The sequence below is a fragment of the Phyllobates terribilis genome, unplaced genomic scaffold (assembly GCF_046119375.1).
Source record: "Phyllobates terribilis strain yellow unplaced genomic scaffold, ASM4611937v1 Scaffold_5__5_contigs__length_657084704, whole genome shotgun sequence".
Classification (NCBI taxonomy): Eukaryota; Metazoa; Chordata; class Amphibia; order Anura; family Dendrobatidae; genus Phyllobates; species Phyllobates terribilis.
Genome location: NW_027362765.1, coordinates 58,563,247 through 58,585,793, shown reverse-complemented (window position 1 = coordinate 58,585,793; position 22,547 = coordinate 58,563,247). Strand labels below are relative to the sequence as shown.

Here is a 22,547-nt window from a genome sequence, read left to right as displayed (position 1 = left end):
TCCGGCCCATATCTCGTATTTGGCATACCGACACGTCTCGTGTTTGGCCTGCTGGTGTTTGGCTTGCCTAAAGTTTTCTCTGATGCCTCGCAACTGGTGGCTGGCCTGCCCCCTCAGGTCTGTTTTTTTTTTTGCAGCCTCTACCTCATGGTGTGGCTTGATGTGGCCTTCGGCGGGGTATGACCTTTGTTTGTATGCATTAACTTAGGGGGCGTGTGGCTTTGCTTGGATCGCCAGCTGATTCATGGTTTGTTTTTCAACACTGCCTCTCAACAGGATTTCTTGACATGTTGCTTTCAACCTCAAAACTTTATTACCCTTTTGCTTGCAGTCCAATGCTGCAGTGACGTTACTAAGAGGCAGCTGCGCACTGTACTGTTCTGTGTTGTCCCGGCCCTGCCTAGTCCAGACAAACAGTGAGGCAAGCATTATACTGCAGTTTAAGTTACAGCACATACAGTAAAACACTGTATCACTGTGGTAAACTATTTGGCGGCACGTTGGCTCAGTGGTTAACACTGTTACTTTGCAGCGCTGGGGTCCTGGGTTCAAATCCCACCAAGGACAACATCTGCAAGGAGTTTGCGTGGGTTTCCTCCGGGTACTCCGGCTTTCTGCCAAAGACATACTGATAGGGAATGTAGATTGTGAGCCCCAATGGGGACCGTGCCCATAATGTCTGTAAATTGCCTGAATTGTAAAGCGCTGCGGAATATGTTGGTGCTATGTAAATAAAAAGATTGTTTTTATTATATTATTAAGTATAACTCCCAGCATGCCATAGAATCTGCAGGACATGCTGGGAGTTATAGTTCTCAGGGAAACCACATGACATAAATGTGGGGTGAACTATAACTCCCAGCATGCCATAGAAGCTGCAGGACATGTGGGAGTTATAGTTCTCAGGCCAACCATTTGACATAAATGGTACCTATGGACTCTTTTATAGAGGATATACCGCACGTGGCTGGTGTCATACAGCCAGTACCTGATACACGCTGCCTGTGGATCGTGCAGCATGAATTAGGTGCTGGCTGTATGACTTCAGCCACGTGTATTATGTTATTTATGTTATTAAATATTTTACCACATTTTTTACTTCAAAAGTTTTTTTCCCCTATTTTCCACCTCTAAAACCTGGGTGCGTCTTATGGTCCGAAAAATACGGTATGTTGTACTGTTATTGACACTAGAAGGTTTTTTTAATGTTCAGATCTTTGCCTTAAAAGGCCTTATTTCAACATAAAATGGGATTGATGTTAAATAATTTTTTAACAAGGTGCAGTTGTTGGGCATATCGTCCCACTTGTAACCCTACTCTGGGCTTGCCTGATTCCTTGGATCACTTGACTTCTGCTTCCTTTAACATGCTAAGTTTTAATTCCACGTCTGATATATTTCAGTTGTTGGTAAGGTGATTTAACAAGTACAAAATATCTACCGTATTTTTCAGACTGTAAGACTCACCCCAAATTTAGAGAAGGAAAATAAAAATGTGTTAATGTGAAAATGGGGGTCCGTCTTATAGTCCAAATTTAGCTTATCAGGAAGGGGGCGCTGCAGGAAGCCGACGGTGGCAGGAATGGAGCAATGCTGTGGGCCCTAGGATGGGAGGAGGGGGTGTCGCGGCGGTACGAAGCAGGAGCTATTGATGTCTCGGCGGTAGGCTTCAAGAAAATGTTGGCGGCAGGATCTGAGTCACCGGTGCACACATTGATCTCTCATTGGTGGGCTTCAGGAAAATGGCACTGGAGGCGGCGCATGGGCACATTGAGATCTCGGCTTGTCACTCACAGTTTTCCTGAAGCCCACCATCGGGAGATCAATGTGCGCAGCGGGGACTCAGCTTCTGCCTCGCACCGCCGACATTTTCCTGAAGCCCATCACCGGAGATCAATGTCTCCTGCCTCGCACTGCTGCGACACCCCCTCCTTCCAGCCAATGGCCTGCAGCATCACCTCACTCCTGCCGCCGCTCCTGTAAGCTACATTCGGACTATAAGACATACCCCCATTTTCCTCCCAAAGTTTGGGGGAAAAAGTGCGTCTTTTAGGCTGAAAAATACAGTAATTAAATTCGAGAAGATGACCAAGCATACATACTTAGAAAGTCTATAAATATGGGTTCACTCCTTAAAAAAAAAAGTTTTGGTTGTAACCTTTTCAAATAATTTCATAGCAGTTCAGGTGTCTCCAGTGAGTTTGTTGGCGTTATCTTTGTCGGATCTCCGAATCTGAAAAACTATTATCTTGATTGAATAATAGTAAACATTTTTAATATCTATTTTCCTTAAGCACTATCTGTTGAACCAGAATATTCTTGGGATCTGTACTTCAGGGTTGTTCTCTCCCTATCAGAGGATTCCTTTATATCGGTTCTCAGGTGCTGTAATGGGTGATTGAAAAAAAATGTATTATCAGGCTGAGTTCACACGATGCGTATTTCATGCGTTTCCGCGGCGTTTTTGCAGTTGCGGAAACGCCGCGGAAACGCATGAAAAACGCATGGTAGAAGGGAAGCAATGTTCCCCAATGGAAATCCGCATGTGCTGTGCCCATGATGCGGATTTTTCCGCAGCGTAAACGCTGCGGTCAAAAATCCGCAGCATGTCAATTAATTTTGCGGAAACGCGGCGATTTCGCCGCCATTGACTTGCATTAGAACGCGCCAATTCCGCAAGACAGCATCTGTACTTGCGCTATTGGCGCGTTCTAATATGCGGATGGTACCCGAGTGTGGAGGAGAGGAGAGTCTCATCCACACCCAGGTACCATTAAAAAAGCTGTAAAAAAAGAATAAAATAAAAAATAAATGTATTGTTACCTTCTGTCGGCCCGCGCAGCGCTCCCGCTTGGTTCCCGGCACTGGCAGTGAGTTGTAGGACCTGTGCTGACGTCAGAGTCATGTGACGGGTCACGTGACGCTGACGTCGGCAGGTCTTTCAATTCAAAGTTGCCGGCAGCCGGGAACTTTGTAAAGCAGGACAGCGCGGGCCATCGGAGGTAAGTATATATACTCTCTCGGGTCACACTATATAAATCCATGCTGTTTGCATGGATTTATATAGTGTGACCTAGTTGTCAAGCACTTTCCAGGTGATGCTAAAATCGCCTGGAAAGCGCTTGTCAATCTGCATGCGGAAACGCATGTGAATCTGCATGTGGATCCGCATGTATTCTGCAGGAAAAACGCATGCACAATCTGCATGCGTTTTTTCTGCCAGGGAGATGCAGAAATGATGCAGAAATTTTCTGCTTCATTTCTGCATCGTGTGCACATACCCTCAACCAGTAATTGTAATTTCCAGAAACCCATGACAGCACCCCTACTTATTCCCTCCATCTAGCCTATGTTTTTTTGAGGTTTTCGATCTTTGTCAATCTCACAATGAAGAATATGCTTGATGGAATGTATAAATCAGGGCCGGCTCCAGGTTTTTCTGGGCCCCGGGCGAAAGAGTCTCAGTGGGCCCCTTTAACACATACCACGATTCATGATGCACAGATACCGCGGAGAAATATAGGTATAGTACAGTGCAAAGATTTCACTTACATTACATGAGTGATATCTATTGTAAATTCCACAATAGCTCAGAAACCGGACAATCGCTCCACACAGTACACTGGTCCCCATAAAATGCTCCATACAGAATACTGGCCCCCATATAACACTCCATACGGAATACTGGCCCCCATATAATGCTCCATATGGAATACTGGCCCCCATATAACGCTCCATGCAGGCTGTTCCCCCTACAAAATTCCCTATGCAGGATGTCACCCCCCCATATAATGCGCCATGCAGGATGTCACCCCCCTCTTTATAATGCCCCATGCAGAATGTCACCTCTTCCCTCCCATATAATGCCCCATGCAGGATGTCACCCCCCCCTCTTTTTAATGCCCCATGCAGGATGTCACCTCTCTATATAATGCCCCATGCAGGATGTCCCCCCCATATAATGCCCCATGCAGGATGTCACCTCCCCCCCCCATATAATGCCCATGCAGGATGTCACCCCCCCCATATAATGCCCCATGCCTCCATACATTAAAAAAGGAAAAAAAATCAAATACTCACCTCACTTTTCTTCACCTGCTGCCGCTGCTCCAGACTCCAGTGTCGCCGGCGTCTTCCCACTCTGCGCTGCCTGTGACGTCTCAGGGGAGGGCGCGGTAGAAAGACGTCACCGCACCCTCTGACCTGAGACGTCACAGGGAGCGCATAGCAGGAAGACAGTGGATCTGCGGAGGCACGGGGAGAGGTAAGTATCCGGCTGCCGGGGCCTTGAGCAAGCGGGGGAGAAGGGTGGGCGCTGGCACCGCTCTCCTCCGTCCATAGCCCGGCGGGGTGCCCGACCGCGAGTGTGCCCTCCGCCTGCTCAGGGCCCTGGCACTTTCCCGGGTGTGCCGCGTGCTGACGCCGACCCTGGTATAAATAACAACAAGAATAATGATGGTAATAAATTTGGGTGACTCCTTGACATCTTACAAACTGCATTGAAGGAGGAAGTGGGAGTTGCCTTCTTATTATGTATCTTGGCTTCCTGTCTAAAGATAGAACGGATACCTCTTAGGTGCTGTCATTGATTTTGGGAAAATCAAATTACCCGTAGGTAACTATCATTTTTCGACTTAAACCAGGTTTTTCTCCGAAGCCAAAGTTGTTGGTATTGGAAGACCAAGTTTACAGGTTATGAGTACATCATGGTCGAAAGATTGAGTTGGGTCGTATCCAAAAGTTAGAAATGTGGTATCTAAGCAGTAGGTGAGGTACAACAGTGGTCAGGAGTAAGCTATGGTCAATTATAGCAGTATTACAATGCATAATGTTGCTACCTATATCCTAATCAGTTGTAAATCATATTTTCCTACAAATTGCACAGACAATACTTTATATAATAACATAATTGAATAAATATACTTCCAATGCAGTGTTATTGAAAAATAATAAAAATTCTTTTACTCCTGGCAGATGACTGTACCGGGAGCTCCAAGGCATATTTAATATTTTCAGATTTTAAAGCAGATGATTATGGAGTTACGCCAGATACATATGAAGACTATTCCATTATCCCAGATGTACCTCAATATGTCCTATCTTCTGATTCATCAGAGAGTTTTAAACTAAATAAAAATAATAGAAGGTATGGTGAAGATGAAGGAGCTCACACAGAGGAGAAGCAAATTTCATGTTCAGAATTTGGAATATGTTACGGTATTAATTCAAGACTTGGTCAACAAAATAGGAGTGACTCAGGGGAGAAGCCATTTTCATGTACTGAATGCAAAAAAGGTTTTAAAAGGAAACATGATTTTCTTAAACATCAAAGAATTCACACAGGAGAGAAGCCATTTTCATGTCCAGAATGTTTGAAACATTTTACAGAGAAATCAAATCTTGTTACACATCAAAGAACTCACACACAGGAGAAGACATTTTCATGTCCAGAATGTGGGAAATATTTTAAAGTGAAATCTTATCTTGTTAGACATCTGAGAACTCACACAGGGGAGAAACCATTTGCATGCTCAGAATGTGGGAAATGTTTTAAGCAGAGATCAGTATTAGTTATACATCAGAGAACTCACACCGGGGAGAAGCCATATTCATGTTCAGAATGTGGAAAATATTTTATAAAGAAATCTAATCTTGTTACACATCAGAGAATTCACACAGGTGAGAAGCCATATTCATGTTCAGAATGTGGGAAATGCTTTAACCAGAAATCAAATCTTGTTGTACATGAGAGAAGTCACAAAGGAAAGTAGCTGCTATCTTTTTAAAATAATTTTATTGACAAATTGTGAAATAAAAAAATACAACAGTTACTGTCAAAGTACAAATAAAGAAAAATTCCCAATAACCATCTGTTAGCAAAAAGCTAATAGAATAAAAATAACACCTATATTTTTCACAGTTATATATACAGCAAGGAAAATAAGTATTTGTTACACTGCAAATTTTGCAAGTACTCCCACCTATAATAAATGGAGAGGTCTGTAATTTTTATCGTAGGTACACTTCACCTGTGAGAGACAGAATCTAAAAATAAAACAAATGTGATTTTCTTTTTTTTATGATTTTTAAATAATTAAATTGCATTTTATTGCATGAAATACATATTTGATCACCTACCAACCAGCAAGAATTCTGGCTCTCACAGACCTGTTAGTTTTTCTTTAAGAAGCCCTCCTACTCTGCACTCATTATCTGTATTAATTTCACCTGTTTAAACTCGTTACCTGTCTACACACTCAATCAATCACACTCCAACCTCTCCACCATGGCCAAGACCAAAGAGCTGTCTAAGGACACCAAGGACAAAATTGTAGACCTGCACAAGGCTGGGATTGGCTACAGGACAATAGGCAAGCAGCTTGGTGAGAAGGCTACAATTGTTGGCACAATTATTAGAAAATGGAAGAAAAACAATACTGTCAATTTTCCTCGGTCTGGGGCTCCATGCAAGATCTCATCTCGTGGGGTAAGGATGATTCTGAGAAAGGTCAGTAATCAGCCCAGAACTACATGGCAGGACCTGGTCAATGACCTGAAGAGAGCTGGGATTACAGTCTCAAACATTACTGTTAGTAACACACTACGCCATCATGGATTAAAATCCTGCAGGGCATGCAAGGTCCCCCTGCTCACGTCAGCACATGTCCTGGTCCGTTTGAAGTTCACCAGTGACCATCTCGATGATCCAGAAGAGGCATGGGAGAAAGTCATGTGGTCAGATGAGACCAAAATAGAACTTTTTGGTATCAACTTCAGTCACCATGTTTGGAGGAAAAAGGATGAGTACAATCCCAAGAACACAGTCCCAACCATGAAGCATGGTGGGGGAAACATCATACTTTTGGGGTGCTTTTCTTCAACGGTGACAGGACAACTGCACTATATTGAAGGGAGGATGGATGGGGTCATGTATCGTGAGATTTTGGCCAACAACTTCCTTCCCTCAGTAAGAGCATTGAAGATGAGTCATGACTGGGTCTTACAACATGACAATGACCCTAAACACACAGCCAGAGCAACTAAGGAGTGGCTCCGTAAGAAGCATTTCAAGGTCCTGGAGTGGCCTAACCAGTCTCCAGGCCTGAACCCAATAGAAAATCTTTGGAGGGAGCTAAAACTCAATGTTGCCCCAAAACCTGAAAGATCTGGAGAAGATCTGTATGGAGGAGTGGGTCAAAATCCCTGTGCAGTGTACACAAACTTGGTCAAGAACTACAGGAAACTAGTGACCTCTGTAATTGCAAACAAAGGTTTCTGTACCAAATATTAAGTTCTGTTTTTCTATAGTATCAAATGCTTATTTCATGCAATAAAATGCAAATTAATTATGTAAAAATTATACAATGTGATTTTATGGATTTTTTTTAAGATTCTTTCTCTCACAGTTGAAGTGTGCCTACGATAAAAATTACAGACCTCTCCATTCTCTGTAGGTGGGAAAACTTGCAAAATTGGCAGTGTATCAAATACATATTTTCACCACCGTATACAGTATAACTACATTTTGAAAGGGTTGTCCGGTGATTGACTTCCTCTAGATGAGAAAATGTTGTGGAGAGATGCTGCTATACTTAATTAAAATGCTTGTAGAGGCACCATCCACTGCCTAGCTTATCTTATCCAATTAAAGGGGTTGTCCTGTCTTGGTTGGATCTGTTGCTTTATTCTCTAGATGCTAAGATGTTACCTTATAATAATTGAGTTAAGAAAGCGCCAGTAGGCATTTTATATAGAGACAGAGAAGGGAGAATTACATTATACGACTGAGAAAAACATTTTTGTTCATCAAATTCAATTTCGGCATGGGCAAGGAAACGAATGGAGGGAAGGGTTATAGGTAAAACAGTCATGCATAAACAAAATTTTCCTTTCTGTTCCCACATATCAATCAGGCTTGATCATCATTGAGAACATGAATCTAATAAATTAAAAGAAAATTACCAGACCTGGCGTTATGTCTTAAGGAAACTTCAAGGTTTTTGGTTATGGCGATACTGATTCCACCTTTTTCGGTGCCAGAAGAAAAGATTGTTTGTTTTTTTGTTGAATGTCTGATGTCTTTGAGTGTATGTGTATACATATACGTGTGCCAAAATGTATGTTTATGTATAATTCTCTCATCAAGTTGAGAAAGTTTAATTTTTCTTGCTAGGAAGATCCCAATGTCTTTTGTCATTTTGGTAAATAAGGTTCTTCCGGAAGGAATTGTATGTACCGCTACTTACCACCAAAACTTTGGGTACTTTCTTTTAAGACAATTTCTCTTTTTCGTGTGAACTGTTCTACCTGCTTCTTGATCACCTTCTGTTTTCTTTTTTCCCGTAAAATATCATGTGGTGAACTTAAGTTCTTCAGTTAATTTTGTTGAAAAATTATCACAAGCGCTTATCCTTTCCTAATGGTGTGTTTCTCTGGCAATCTCTCACTGGGACTGCCATGGGTGATTGGAAAAAGGGTTATTGCTTACCGGCAATGTTATTTTCCAGAAACCATAACCGCACGCTTCCAATTCCCTACCTTTTGGCTTGCAGTTTTGTTGTGATTTCTGCCTTTCTTGTTCTCTTTTAGATATAGCTGAAAACATTTATCATGATAATGATAATGATTTCTATTTTTGAGAATATTTATAGGCTCACTTCTACCGGCAACTATTTTGTAAACCACTACGGAAAGGAGTGGGTGTTGTCTTTATATTTGCTTTAAGCTTCCTGTCCAGCTGAAGTAGTGGTACTATCTTATTGGTGCCTTCATGGGTTCTGGTAAATAACATTACCAATAAGTAATGACCCTTTTTTTATTAAAAGGTTTATTTAGCCCAATTTCAACAATAAAACAGCAATTCAGGAATTCACTTAATTTATTCATTTTTACAATATTCACCGTGCCATAAAAATGATAAGACGTTATCTTTCAGTTCAGTGGCTCACCAATTAACACTATTAACACTGTGCATTACAGCGCCGGGGTCTTAGGTTCAAATCCCACAAAAGACAACATCTGCGAGAAGTTTGTAGGTTCCCCATGTTTACTGAGTTCCCTCCCGGGTTCTCCGGTTTCCTCCCACACTCCAAAGTCAAACTGATAGGAATACTAGATTGTGAGCCCCAATAGGGACCGTGATGATGATATCTGTGAGGTTTAGTGCACACGTAGCATTTTTTATGCATTTTCGCAATGTTTTTTCCGGGCAGAAATGCATCAAAAACACTATGTAATCCATCAGCCAGCTAATGCAATGACAATCCTGATGTGCTGTGCACATGATGCGGAATTTTCCGCTCAGGATTGTCATTGCGTTTAAAAATGCAGCTTGTCCTTTCTATGTAGCATTTCTGCAGCGTTTCCCGCCCATTGACTTTAATTGAACTGCAGCAAATCCTTAGGTACAATGTTTATACCTGCGGATTTGCTGCGGTTCAATTAAAGTCAATGGGCAGAGGAAACACTGCGGGAACTCTGAGAGTGGTACCCGGGTCGGCTGGGGAGGACTACTACTCCCATCATGCGACCGACTGTCCCACTGATAACAGCGAGATCAGCGCATGTAGGGGAGACATGGCAAAAACTTAGGAAAAAGATGAATCATCATCGCCACACAATAAAAGAAAAAAGAATAGAGCTACCTGTGGCCAAGCATTTTTGTTTCCTTGATCACAGCATCAAGGGCATAAAATTACTGGTATTAAAAGCTAACTTCAAATATCAGAGAGACAGAAGAGTCTGGGAATATAAACTCATGGTGACCTTTGACACCTTCAGAGCAGGAATGAATGTGTGGCATGGATTTACAGTGGGTACGGAAAGAATTCAGACCCCTTTAAATTTTTCACTCTTTGTTTCATTGCAGCCATTTGGTAAATTCTAAAAAGTTAATTTTTTGTCTCATTAAAGTACACTCTGCACTCCATCTTGACTGAAAAAAAAACAGAACTGTAGAATTTTTTGCAAATGTATTAAAAAAGAAAAACTGAAATATCACATGGTCATAAGTATTCAGACCCTTTGCTCAGACACTCATATTTAAGTCACATGCTGTTCATTTCCTTGTGATCCTCCTTGAGATGTTTCCAATCCTTCATTGGAGTCCAGCTTTGTTTAATTAAACTGATAGAACTTGATTTGGAAAAGCACACACCTGTCTATATAAGACCTCACAGCTCACAGTGCATGTCAGACCAAATGAGAATCATGAGCTCAAAGGAACTGTCCAAGCAGCTCAGAGATAGAATTGTGGCAAGGCACAGATCTGGCCAAGGTTACAAAAGAATTTCTGCACTACTCAAGATTCCTAAGAGCACAGTGGCCTCCATGATCTTTAAATGGAAGAAGTTTGGGACCACCAGAAGTCTTCCTAGACCTGGCCATCCAGCCAAACTGAGCAATCATGGGAGAAGAGCCCTGGTAAGAGAGGTAAAGAAGAGCCCCAAGATCACTGTGGCTGAGCTCCAGAGATGCATTAAGGAGATGGGAGAAAGTTCCACAAAGTCAAATATCACTGCAGCCCTCCACCAGTCGGGCCTTTATGGCAGAGTGGCCCGACGGAAGCCTCTCCTCAGTGCAAGACATATGAAAGCCCACATAGAGTTTGCTCAAAAACACATGAAGGACTCCCAAACTATGAGAAATAAGATTCTCTGATCTGATGAGATGAAGATAGAACTTTTTGGTGATAATTCTAAGCGGTATGTGTGGAGAAAACCAGGCACTGCTCATCACCTGCCCAATACAATCCCAACAATGAAACGTGGTGGCAGCATCATGCTATGGGGGTGTTTTTCAGCTACAGGGACAGGATGACTGGTTGCAATTGAAGGAAACATGAATAGGCCAAGTACAGAGATATCCTGGATGAAAACCTCTTCCAGAGTGCTCTGGACCTCAGACTTGGCCGAAGGTTCACCTTCCAACAAGACAATGACCCTAAGCACACAGCTAAAATAACAAAGGAGTGGCTTCAGAACAACTCTGTGACCATTCTTGACTGGCCCAGCCAGAGCCCTGACCTAAACCCAATTGAGCATCTCTGGGGAGACCTGAAAATGGCTGTCCACCAACGTTCACCATCCAACCTGACAGAACTGGAGAGGATCTGCAAGGAAGAATGGCAGAGGATCCCCAAATCCAGATGTGAAAAACTTGTTGCATCATTCCCAAGAAGACTCATGGCTGTTCTAGCTCAAAAGGGTGCTTCTACTCAATACTGAGCAAAGGGTCTGAATACTTATGACCATATGATATTTAAGTTTTTCTTTTTTAATAAATTTGCAAAAATTTCTACACAGGACAATAAAACTTTCACACTCCTTATCTATGAACTGCTAAAATATTTACAGCCTGAACTGTTTATCTCTCCCATAGTAATGCTTTCCATCACCTGTCTCATCTATTGCATTATTTCTGTGTCCTATTGTGTATAAATATGTGACTCTTTTGTTTTATACTATGCCTGATTAAGAGGCCTGAGTAGTCTCGAAAGCTTGGAACTTGTTACCTTTTAATGGCTAACTGAAAAGATGGTATCAACCACTGAGGACTCTCAAATCTAAATATTTTTCTATCTACTTGCTAACACGGTACAAATATATATATTTTCCCTACATAAAATATGGATTATTTAATATTGTAACATTTTTCTGAAATGTTTTCCTAGCAGTCCTTTATAGCTGGCAGACCTAAATGTAAATTCTTAGGCTCTGGTTACCAAAACAGTAATTGGCACCCTGTACTGGGTCCCGGGTGGGAATGGGTGATGGAGTAAAAGAGAGAGTTCTCTTCTCCCAACAATCTAGATGCTGCACTCACTCTAGATTGTGAATATCTACATAGTTTAATAGCCAGGATTATTGCTTCTCCAACTCCCGCTTTTTTCTGTGGGAGTCTGGCTATTACTTATGTTGAGCTCCTTTGATGATCAAATCTGTGTCATGGCTTGGTTTGTGGATTTAATCCGCTGACCTGTTGCTGTGTGGCCTGTTCCCCTGTCTGTTCAGCTATTGCCTTTTCTTTCCTTTCCAAATGCTGATGGTTCCAATTGTCTTTGTTCCCCCCTCTTGGTTTGCTCTTCTTCAGGTGTTTTCCATTTTCCCATTTTGGTTTGCCCAATCACATTCTGGGTTGGGTTTTATATATTCACTCTTCACTGCACTTCCTTGCTGGCTTTACCTCTAGGAGGACTTGGGCTTAGGAGATTTCGTTTTTCAGCGAAGAGGTTTACCTTGCATGTTAATCACCAGTTGAATTCCTGCAGTGAGTCTGTTTGTTTTCCTTCCCAGTTCCTCTTCCTTTCAACTCTTTAGGTTTCTGGGAGGTTATACGTGTTCCTTTTACTTTTGGCTCTCCTTAGCTTTCCCTCTCTACGCTATATGAACGTGTTTTAATTTTCTCACTTTGGGTTTTGTATCTTCCTGCATACTTTACTCTCCTCTTGTTGACAGTGTGTTGCGTCCTCTCCTCTGGTTCCTCAGGAGGTATGAGAAACCCCTCGATGGCTTTCTAAGGAGCCAGGTCCGAGTTGGTGTTTTTGAGTTGTGCAGCTAAGGTCTTTTTAGTCTGTACATGAAACAGAGAGAAAGCCACAGGAAAAGAAATCCGAGCACACCCAAAATGATGGAAAATATTTGCAAATTTTATTAAACAGCAATAAACAAGGACAATACAACCACACATAAATAGATTAAAAACATTTAAAACATTTAATCCCATGCAAGGGTAAAATAATCACAAACATGTATCAGCAGGTGTGAGTAAGATAGACAATAATGTTTGACTATATACAGGTCAAAAGTGATACTGACCCAACAATGACATATGGATAGAAAAGTGTGCAAATCAATAGACTGTTATAGATCACAGATCAGTTCTTGGTACTAGAAGCACGTAAGGTAAAAAAAATGCACAATCAATATACATACATAATGATCAAGGAGTCAGTGTAATTTACCTGCTGCAGTCACCCTACGCGTGTCGCCACCCACTGGCAGCTTCGTCAGGGGTAATCCACAAGTGTGGTGAGTTGTCTTTTTATACACGGGTCAGGAAGAAAAGCCAGCTATGTGAAATTAATTAAACTTGCTTTGTGGTACCACAAGGAATGGGAGCGCAGACCGCCGTAGTTGACGGCGGATCACGCGTCCATTCTCCAGAGAGTCCGCATGCGTTCCACCGTCGGGTAGCGGTGGAATGCAATAGGCGTCACTTACGGTCTGCTGTCGCATGAAACACAATGGAAGTCACTTCCGGACGGGTGCTGCATGCGCTCCACCGTCAGAATGGACGTCACTTACGGCCGGAAGTGACGCAGGTGATCAATGCGCACAACAACTGGTGCATACCGCCAGGAGGCGGTGCGTGCGTTTCAATATCATGGAATGCAAGCTCCCCTGCAAATTATAATCCCAGTAAGGTAGGTATCAGAGAGCGCTGCGCAGACATGAAGTAGAGAAGAGGGAGACACAACGAAAAGGAGGAAGAAAACAATACAGTACACAATGAATGGTGATATACATAAAGGTCACCATGCCCTGATGGACCCAGGGAAATGCATGTGGACCAAATCCACCCCCGGTAGATAACGGGGAGAAACACAGCCCTTTTCTTATAAAAAGGGGATCAACAGCCCAAATACACTCTCCTATACATACCGTACAGACCAAAAGTTTGGACACACCTCATTTAAAGATTTTTCTGTATTTTCATGACTATGAAAATTGTACATTCACACTGAAAGCATCAAAACTATGAATTAACACATGTGGAATTATATAATTAACAAAAAAGTGCGAAACAACTGAAAATATGTCATATTCTAGGTTCTTCAAAGTAGCCACCTTTTGCTTTGATGACTGCTTTGCACACTCTTGGCATTCTCTTGATGAGCTTCAAGTGGTAGTCAACAATCTTGAAGGAATTCCCAGAGATGCTTAGCACTTGTTGGCCCTTTTGCCTTTACTCTGCGGTCCAGCTCACCCCAAACCATCTCGATTGGGTTCAGGTCTGGTGACTGTGGAGGCCAGGTCATTTGGCGTAGCACAGATTCACTCTCTTTCTTGGTCAAATAGCCCTTACACAGCCTGGAGGTGTGTTTGGGGTCATTGTCCTGTTGAAAAATAAATGATGGTTCCACTAAACGCAAACCGGATGGAAATAGCATGCCGCTGCAAGATGCTGTGGTAGCCATGCTGGTTCAGTATGCCTTCAATTTTGAATAAATCCCCAACAGTGTCACCAGCAAAGCACCCCCACACCATCACACCTCCTCCTCCATGCTTCACGGTGGGAACCAGGCATGTAGAGTCCATCGGTTCACCTTTTCTGCGTCGCACAAAGACACAGTGGTTAGAACCAAAGATCTCAAATTTGGACTCATCAGACCAAAGCACAGATTTCCACTGGTCTATTGTCCATTCCTTGTGTTCTTTAGCCCAAACAAGTCTCTTCTGCTTGTTGCCTGTCCTTAGCAGTGGTTTCCTAGCAGCTATTTTACCATGAAGGCCTGATGCACAAAGTCTCCTCTTAACAGTTGTTGAAGAGATGTGTCTGTTGCTAGAACTCTGTGTGACATTGACCTGGTCTCTAATCTGAGCTGCTGTTAACCTGCGATTTCTGAGGCTGGTGACTCAGATAAACTTATCCTCAGAAGCAGAGGTGACTCTTGGTCTTCCTTTCCTGGGGTGGTCCTCATGTGAGCCAGTTTCTTTGTAGCGCTTGATGGTTTTTGCAACTGCACTTGGGGACACTTTCAAAGTTTTCCTAATTTTTCGGACTGACTGACCTTCATTTCTTAAAGTAATGATGGCCACTCATTTTTTTTACTTAGAATTTGTATTATGGCAAGAAAAAAGCAGCTAACAGTTTATTCAGTAGGACTATCAGCTGTGTATCCACCAGACTTCTGCACAACACAATTGATGGTCCCAACCCCATTTATAAGGCAAGAAATCCCACTTATTAAACCTGACAGGGCACACCTGTGAAGTGAAAACCATTTCCGGTGACTACCACTTGAAGCTCATCAAGAGAATGCCAAGAGTGTGCAAAGCAGTCATCAAAGCAAAAGGTGGCTACTTTGAAGAACCTAGAATATAAGACATATTTTCAGTTGTTTCACACTTTTTTGTTAAGTATATAATTCCACATGTGTTAATTCATAGTTTTGATGCCTTCAGTGTGAATGTACAATTTTCATAGTCATGAAAATACAGAAAAATCTTTAAATCAGAAGGTGTGTCCAAACTCTTGGTCTGTACTGTATGTCATTGTGGGGTCAGTATTACTTTTGACCTGTATATGGTCAAACACTATTGTCTATCTTGTAGTGTATCTTACACCTGCTGATACATGTTTGGGGTTATTCTACCCTTGCATGGGATTAAATGTTTTTAATCTATTTATGTGTGGTTGTATTGTCCTTGTTTATTACTGCTAATAATATTTGCAAATATTTTCTCTGTTTCATACTACGTGTATCTCACAGGCTACTTGTAGCACCCCTTATACACTTCCATTTTGAGCTGTGCCTCCTGTACTCTTTGTTTTTCAGTCTGTTAAGGAACCAGTTGGGTGTGGGTGCGGCGGACCCATGTTGTGGGTTTCCCATTACCCTTGAGTGAGTGTTATGTTCATAACAGCCGGACACAGCTCCTGTGCCTACATGATCACCAGGATGTCCTATTGTATTGATTTGCGGTAAAATCCTTCCTGAATAGGATGTAATTAGTGATGAGCGAGCGTGCTTGCCAATGCTCGATCGAGCATTGGGGTGCTCGGGCACGCTCGGTACTCACTCGAGTATCTCACATGCGCATCTTGGAAGAAGCTAATCGCGAAATGCGTGTCGGTGCTGCATACACCAATAACAGGTCGTACCATCAGCTGTACATCATTCTTGTCTCCTTTACGTCCTATGGCACTGTGACATATATAGTTTACTTCAATATACCTTTAATCTGGCTGCTACTTTGCAGTATTTGCACATTTTGTTATCTTTTCACTATTGGCACCTTATTTATATAGTATCAGTCATTTTATTTTCTATCCACTGAATGGAGTCACTTTTGTAGGGAGGTTTTTATGTGTATTGATAGTACAGGGTCAGCAAGAGTATATTTATATTTTTATATACCATATATTGCCATTTGAGTGAACTTGTGATCCTCCGTATTGGACTGTGCTCTAATTTTTGGGAGATATTTATCTATCTATTATTTATGTGCTAGATGAATTGAATACTACACTGTATGTAGATATTGTTATAATGTAAAACTATATTATACATTTTTTTGGATTTATTTATATATTTATTCCTAGCATATTTGCACTTTATATCATTACGTTCCTCTTCTTGATATGTTTATTATCCCTGTTGTGGTAAATAAATCATATTTGGGTACCGCCTGTGTTGGTGTTTTCTTCTGCTTGAATTCCCCCTTTAATGTGGTTTTAAAAATGATTTTTTAAAAATGATTAAATAAAGATTGTTATATAATTATTTGGCTTTAGACTTCTGGATTCTTGTAGGTTTATATATGATCCGCTACTAAATTGTTATTGAACATTAGCTAGATAATACATAAAAATACTGGTGTTGTCCATTGTCCCGATGAGTTTACCCTCATAGTTTTGACGTTTATTAGGAGACTTTTTTTTAAGAAAACACAGAAAAAAGAGCTAACCATGACGCCATGTAATGTTGCTCCTGTGGCTACGAGGTATAGAGATGGAATGCAGCGTGCGTTCCAGGAGCTATATGCAGGTATTAAAGCAGCATCAGGGCCTCTACATCACATCGATACTAATTCTGACCACACAACATGGTCCCATGTAAGATAATAAGGAAAGTAAAAGATAAAATTGTCAGATAAAGGTGGCGAAACAGAGCTGCTCATTAATCCCCACTAATGCACACAAAGCTCGGCTCTGTACAATTTGTGCGCACACGGGTCAGCTCCGTACACACATGGCTTAGCACAGTATAAGTTGTACACACATGGCTTCTCTCTGTACACACGCGGCTTTGCTCCATACAGGTCGTACACACACGGCTCCGCTCCGTACACGTCGTACACACACGGCTCCGCTCCGTACACACACGGCTTCACTCCGTACCTGTCATACGCACATGCCTTCGTTCAGTACATATCATACACACACAAGGCTTCGCTCCATACACGTACATACACAGTGCCACACCATACATGTTGTACACACACGGCTTCTCTCCACACACATCATACACACATGGTTCAGCTCCATACACATCTGACAAATACGGGTCCGCTATGTACACATCATACACACACGTGGCTTTGTTCCATACACACCACATACACGACATGTCGTTCCCACGTTTTTGCTCCACACACGCGGCTTTGCTCCGTAAACATCGTACACACACGGCTCTGCTCCGGACACATCGTACACACAGTACACATGCAACTTCGGTTTATTCATGTCGTACAGTGTCATACCTCCCAATTTTTTAATAACAGAAAGTGGGACAAATCATGTGGCGCATAGCGCCGTGACAAAGTTTGGCCACATCCCCATCTACGCCCATTTACCATTTCTTTCTCCCCTGGCAGGAGGAGCTGTCAGAGGGGCGCTGGCAATGAGGGGCATTCAGCAGACGCCCGAGACTGCAGGTCAGAGACCCAAATCCTGGACTGTCGGTTGTATCCAGGACAATTGGGACTAGAGATGAGCGGATGGATTCACAGGTATCTGGTCCAGCGTCCGGGTCAGTGCTACCTGGCGGATGGATAGGAGACCGTGAATCTTTATCCATCCAGTGTCCCCGGCAGGTTTTGATTACCCAGGGCAGCGCGACGTCATATATGCGTCCTGCTCTTCTTTAGTCGTGGATTATTTTTTGTTCCCTCATTCAGTTGGAGCCGCCAGAACTTTCTCATCTTTATGTAGCTTCATTATACGACATCTGGCTTTTTTGTGTCTGTAAGGCCGTGTTCACACGTTGCAGAAATACTGTGTATTTTGTTTTCTGCAGGATCCGCACCAAACTCCACAATAAGAATCAAAGCTTTTCTGTACTGTTAACCCCTTTCCAACCCATGACGTCTTAGTACGCACATTTGCGTACCCCCGGTTCAGTGAGGGCTGCTGCGCTGAGCCCTCACTGAACGGAGCACATGTCAGCTGATTCTTACAGCTGACATGTGCCCGCAACAGCCGCAGGTGGAATCACGATCCACCCGCGGCTGTTAACATGTTAAATGCCGCTGTCAATCTCCGACAGCGGCATTTAACGCGCGCTTCCGGGTTGCGCGTCATAAGCCCCGCCCATCGGCGACCCCGTCACGTGATCACGGGTCACCGATGGGTGGGCATGACAACCCAGGGTCTGCAGCAGACGCCTTTGGTTGTCATGATCTGGTCGCTATGAGCGCCACCTAGTGGTCGGCGCTCATAGCACAGGACCATTTCTGCTGCATGCAGGGGATCTGCTGATCCCCTATATGTAGCAGAGCCGATCAGACAACTGCTGCTTCTAGTCTCCTATGGAGAGTATAGAAGCATGCAGTAAGTGAAAAAAAAAAGTTTTTAAAAATATAAAAAAAATATAAAAGTTTAAATCACCCCCCTTTCGCCCCATTCAAAATAAAATATAACAAAAAAAACCCCTACATAGACATATTTGGTATCGCCGCGTTCAGAATCGCCCCATCTATCAATATAAAAAAAGAATTATTCCGATCGGTAAACGGTGTAACGAGAAAAAAATTCTAAACGCCAGAATTACGTTTTTTGGTCGCCGCAAAATTGCAATAAAATGCAATAACGGGCGATCAAAACATCGGATCTACCCCAAAATGTTATCAATGAAAACGTCAGCCCGGCGCGCAAAAAATAAGCCCTCACCCAGCCCCGGATCACGAAAAATGGAGACGCTACAGGTCTCAGAAAATGGCGCTATTTTTTTTTAGTTTTTTTTACCAAATTTTGGAATATTTTTCACCACTTAAATATAAAATAACCTGTACATGTTTGGAGTCTACGAACTTGTAATGACCTGGAGAATAAGAATGGCTGGTCAGTTTTAGCATTCAGTGACCGTGGTAAAAAAAAATAATAAAAAACAACTGTGGTATTGCACTTTTTTTGCAATTTTACCGCACTTGGAATTTTTTTCCCGTTTTCCCGTACATGGTAAGTGGTAAAACTAGTAATGGCGTTGAAAAGTACAACTTGTCCCACAAAAAATAAGCCCTCACACGGCCATATTCTCCAAAAAATAAAAACGCTATGGCTCTGGGAACAAGGGGAGCAAAAAACGAAAAAGCAAAAAAGACAAAACCCAAGGTTGCGAAGGGGTTAAAAAGCGTTAAAAACTCTGCTTCATATCTTCCTCAAAAATCGCATAAAACAAGCGGGAACACACATAAAAGAAACGCAGCAAACACCAATAATTAGAGAAGATTGTTACTGCGTTGTTTGGCGCGGGCACCTGCAGAAAAAAAGCAGCGGAAAGAATGCAACATTTATGCTACGTGTGAACACGACCTCAGCATTACCGTTTTATTACATTTGTATGGATTTAATAAAGAAAAACATAAATTAACAGATGATCAGCCCCGCCTCCCGAGGAGGAGGAGTTACAGAGCGATGAGAACATCGGAGAGAGGTGAGGTATGTATAGATGCCAGAAAACAGCTGTGACGGGACATGGGACTGAGCCCTCAAAGAAACCGGGACGAATGGGAGCTATGCGTACACACATAAACAGAGCAAAAACGGCTCTGCTTGGTAAACACTGTACACACAGTACCACTCCGTAAACCTCGTGCACACACGGCTCCACTCTGAACACATCATCACACACACAAAGCTTCCCTCTTCCGTACATGTCACACACATTCCATGTCATACATGTTGTTAACACACATGGCTCCACCCTGAACATGACAGTCACATGCTCGTCTCCGCCCTGCATACATTATTCATACAGACAAGTCAACTCCGTACACCTCGTACACACGCGGCTCCGCTCCGTACACCTCGTACACACGCGGCTCCGCTCCGTACACCTCGTACACACGCGCCTCCGCTCCGTACACCTCGTACACACGCGGCTCCGCTCAGTTCACCTCGTACACACGCGGCTCCGCTCCGTACACCTCGTACACACGCGGCTCCGCTCCGTACACCTCGTACACACGCGGCTCCGCTCCGTACACCTTGTACACACGCGGCTCCGCTCCGTACACCTCGTACACACGCGGCTCCGCTCCGTACACCTTGTACGCATGTAATGCAGGTACCGGAATGCAACGCACAGAGACACAAGGCGAGAACAGTCAGAGATGTTTGTAAACAGTTTTATACAACAGGTATACTGAAACAAGGGATTAGTAACAAGGGTAATGAACAGTGGTTTGAAATATCAGAAAAATACGAGATTTCTCAAAGTAAGGTGCAGTCTCTTAAAATAAGGCACAGTCTCTTAAGGTAAGGTGATGCCCTCAAGCATGAGAAGCACCACACAAGTTCTTTAACCGTGAATTTGGCCCTAGCGGGGGTCACCGGTTATTCCCGCTAGGCCGTGAGTCTCTTTCCGGATGAATTCAATTAAATCACGTTGTGCTACTTTAGCCCCAACCGTCCCCCTCCCAACCTGAGTACTTAAACCCAATTGTCCCCGGTACCGTGCTCACGTATGCAGCTCCTCTCTGCATGGCTGTTGGGGGCAGTCTCTCGAGCCTTGGATAGGGGGGTCCAGGCCTCGTCTGTCGGCGGCCGACGTCGGGTTCCGCGAACTCACTCAGCACCGCTATCAGGTTCCTAGTATCCTCAGCAGGCACAGCACTCGAGTCACAACTGTGAGGGATCCGGAGCTCTTTTACCGGTGCCCGGCTGGAGCACTTCTCAGGCCTCTGGATTTGGCCTGTCACACGGGGTTTCTCAGGACGCAGGGAGCACGTCTGCTCCTCTCTGCTGCTTGGCGCCAAAGACCCCTCAGGTTTGGCGCGCTGGCCTCTTATCTCTCTCAACTCCTTCCTGGAAGTCACCTGATCGGGTCCAGCCTCTGAATCTGCCCTCCCTGCAACTTCTTTTGTATATTTTGGTTCCGCTTGACTGTCTCTGGCCAGTAGATGGCAGTCTCGCTCCATCCTTGAAACGTCATGTTGAAGTTCTTTTACAAGCTTTTTTGCTCATTCTACATTCCTCCCTCCTTTTTGCTCGCCAGTCCTCGGGCGAGTGGACTCCTCGTAGAATTGATTTCTCCTTCCAGGCAGTGCAAGTTCAGACAGGAGTTGGGCACACTCCTGCGTTTTCTGTTGGATTCGAGACCAGATAAACTCTACCTGAGCATACCGGTTAGGAGGAATTCCGGCATTAGCCCGCTCAGTTCTGCGGGGCTCTTCTTGCGGAGGAGACTCCGGGAGATCCGAGGAATCAACTACTGGGGATTGCAAATCATTTCCTGACTCATTCTGACTTCCACTCGGGAGTGGCACCAACGGTTCTGACGGGCCCAACTGCATTGTGGCTCACCCTTCTTCATCCCCCAAGGTTCCTGTATGTGGCACTTCAGTCAACACGTCTGAGGGCCCAGCCCTGTTACAGACTTCTGCTTCAGAGGAGCAAGGTCGCAACATATTACGGTGCAACACCCTGGATGTCGCGGCGTCATCCCCTTCGGGCCTAACCTCGTAGGCGGGGTTGTCTGGGTGAACCTTCTTCACCACCCGATATGGTATTGCCTCCCAACAATGGCCCAGCTTACTCCCAAATCGTTTAGCCCTCACCAGCACTCGGTCTCCTGGCTGAAGCGATCCACCTGTGGTCGGGGGCCGAACTGCATGCTCTACTTCCTGAAACTTCTGAGCAACCAGTCTTCTCACGGTATGGAGTCGACGCTGGTGTTCTCGAATCCAGGTACTTGGGCTACTGCCCGGACCGGGGTCTTCTGAGTCTAGCTCCAGTTCGGTGATTTCTCGGCCACTTCTTCCAAACAGCAACATGTAGGGGATGTAGCCGGTGGTTGCATGAACTCGATTATTATACACCCACACCAGCTCGGACACGAATTCGGGCCACTTCATCTTTTTGTCCGCTTCCAGTGTTCGCAACATTTGCAACAGGGTTCGGTTAAAGCGCTCACATGCACCGTTCCCTTGCGGGTGGTAGGGCGTTGTCCGGGAACGGTCGATCCCATAGATGCGGTATAGCTCATCCATCACTCGTCCTTGGAAGCAGGCCCCCTGGTCAGAATGTATTCGCTTCGGGCACCCATAAATCCGGATGAAATCTTGACAGATGGCCTTGGCTGCGGCTTCTGCCGTCTGATCTTTAGTGGGCGTCACTACTGCAAACTTGGTGAAGTGATCAGTCATGACTAAACAGTGTCCATAACCGTTGTATGAAGTTCCTACCATCAAGTAGTCAATCATCAAGACTTCCAAGGGGGCAGAAGTTCGGATGGTCTGAATGGGAGCTCTTTGCTCCGGGGGCTTGTTCAACTCACACTGGCGACATGTTCGGCAGACCCCCTCGACTTCTTGTCGCAATTG

The 22,547-nt window shown here is 43.8% G+C and overlaps 1 protein-coding gene across 1 annotated transcript in view; it reads left to right on the top strand.

Moving 5' to 3' along the window:
- The window catches only part of LOC141271447 (uncharacterized), a 139,222-nt gene that overhangs the window by 56,876 nt on the left and 59,799 nt on the right, over nucleotides 1–22,547 (top strand). Inside the window, exon 8 of the mRNA XM_073681520.1 lies at nucleotides 4,975–5,295. Coding sequence (XP_073537621.1) covers nucleotides 4,975–5,295 — 321 coding nt within the window. The remainder of the gene's footprint in view (nucleotides 1–4,974; nucleotides 5,296–22,547) is intronic.